Genomic DNA, 394 nt, shown 5'->3' with positions numbered 1-394 from the left:
TGCTTTGGCTCATGTTGGTGTGATGGACATGCTGCGATTTCACAAGTTCACCATAGGTTTGTCTGTTTTTACCTTCTTTATTTTGATGTAATTAGAAGCTCAGTATTTTATGTTGATGAAAATTTTGTTCCTGAAGGCCATGCTTGGACTTGTGATTTTGGCTGTTCGGACAAAGAAGAAGACTTCCACTGGCTTATCAAGTGAGCAAAATTTTCTTATTATTCTGATTGCAGTGGACTGGAGGTTATGAATTAACTTCTTTGGACGTTGGACTAAACATCAAATTCACCCTCTCTCTCCAAGGTACTCACCATTGCATAATGTAAGGAGACCATGGGAGCAACATCCTGGGGGACTGACACAGTATCCATCTACTATGCTATTAACTGCAGAT

At 39.8% G+C, this 394-nt stretch overlaps 1 protein-coding gene across 1 annotated transcript in view; it reads left to right on the top strand.

Moving 5' to 3' along the window:
- LOC110416533 (uncharacterized) overlaps positions 1-394 on the top strand; it is a 5,676-nt gene that overhangs the window by 4,490 nt on the left and 792 nt on the right. Inside the window, exons 7-9 of the mRNA XM_021428538.1 lie at positions 5-56; positions 137-200; positions 304-394. The exon at positions 304-394 is cut by the window's right edge and continues 45 nt beyond it. Of these exons, the coding sequence (XP_021284213.1) occupies positions 5-56; positions 137-200; positions 304-394 (207 nt within the window). The remainder of the gene's footprint in view (positions 1-4; positions 57-136; positions 201-303) is intronic.

This window comes from Theobroma umbraticum, unplaced genomic scaffold (genome assembly GCF_002168275.2).
Source record: "Theobroma umbraticum cultivar Fairchild unplaced genomic scaffold, ASM216827v3 scaffold_51.0, whole genome shotgun sequence".
Lineage (NCBI taxonomy): Eukaryota > Viridiplantae > Streptophyta > Magnoliopsida > Malvales > Malvaceae > Theobroma > Theobroma umbraticum.
Note: the sequence above shows the minus strand (reverse complement) of the source record. Positions and strands in the feature narration are given on the sequence as shown.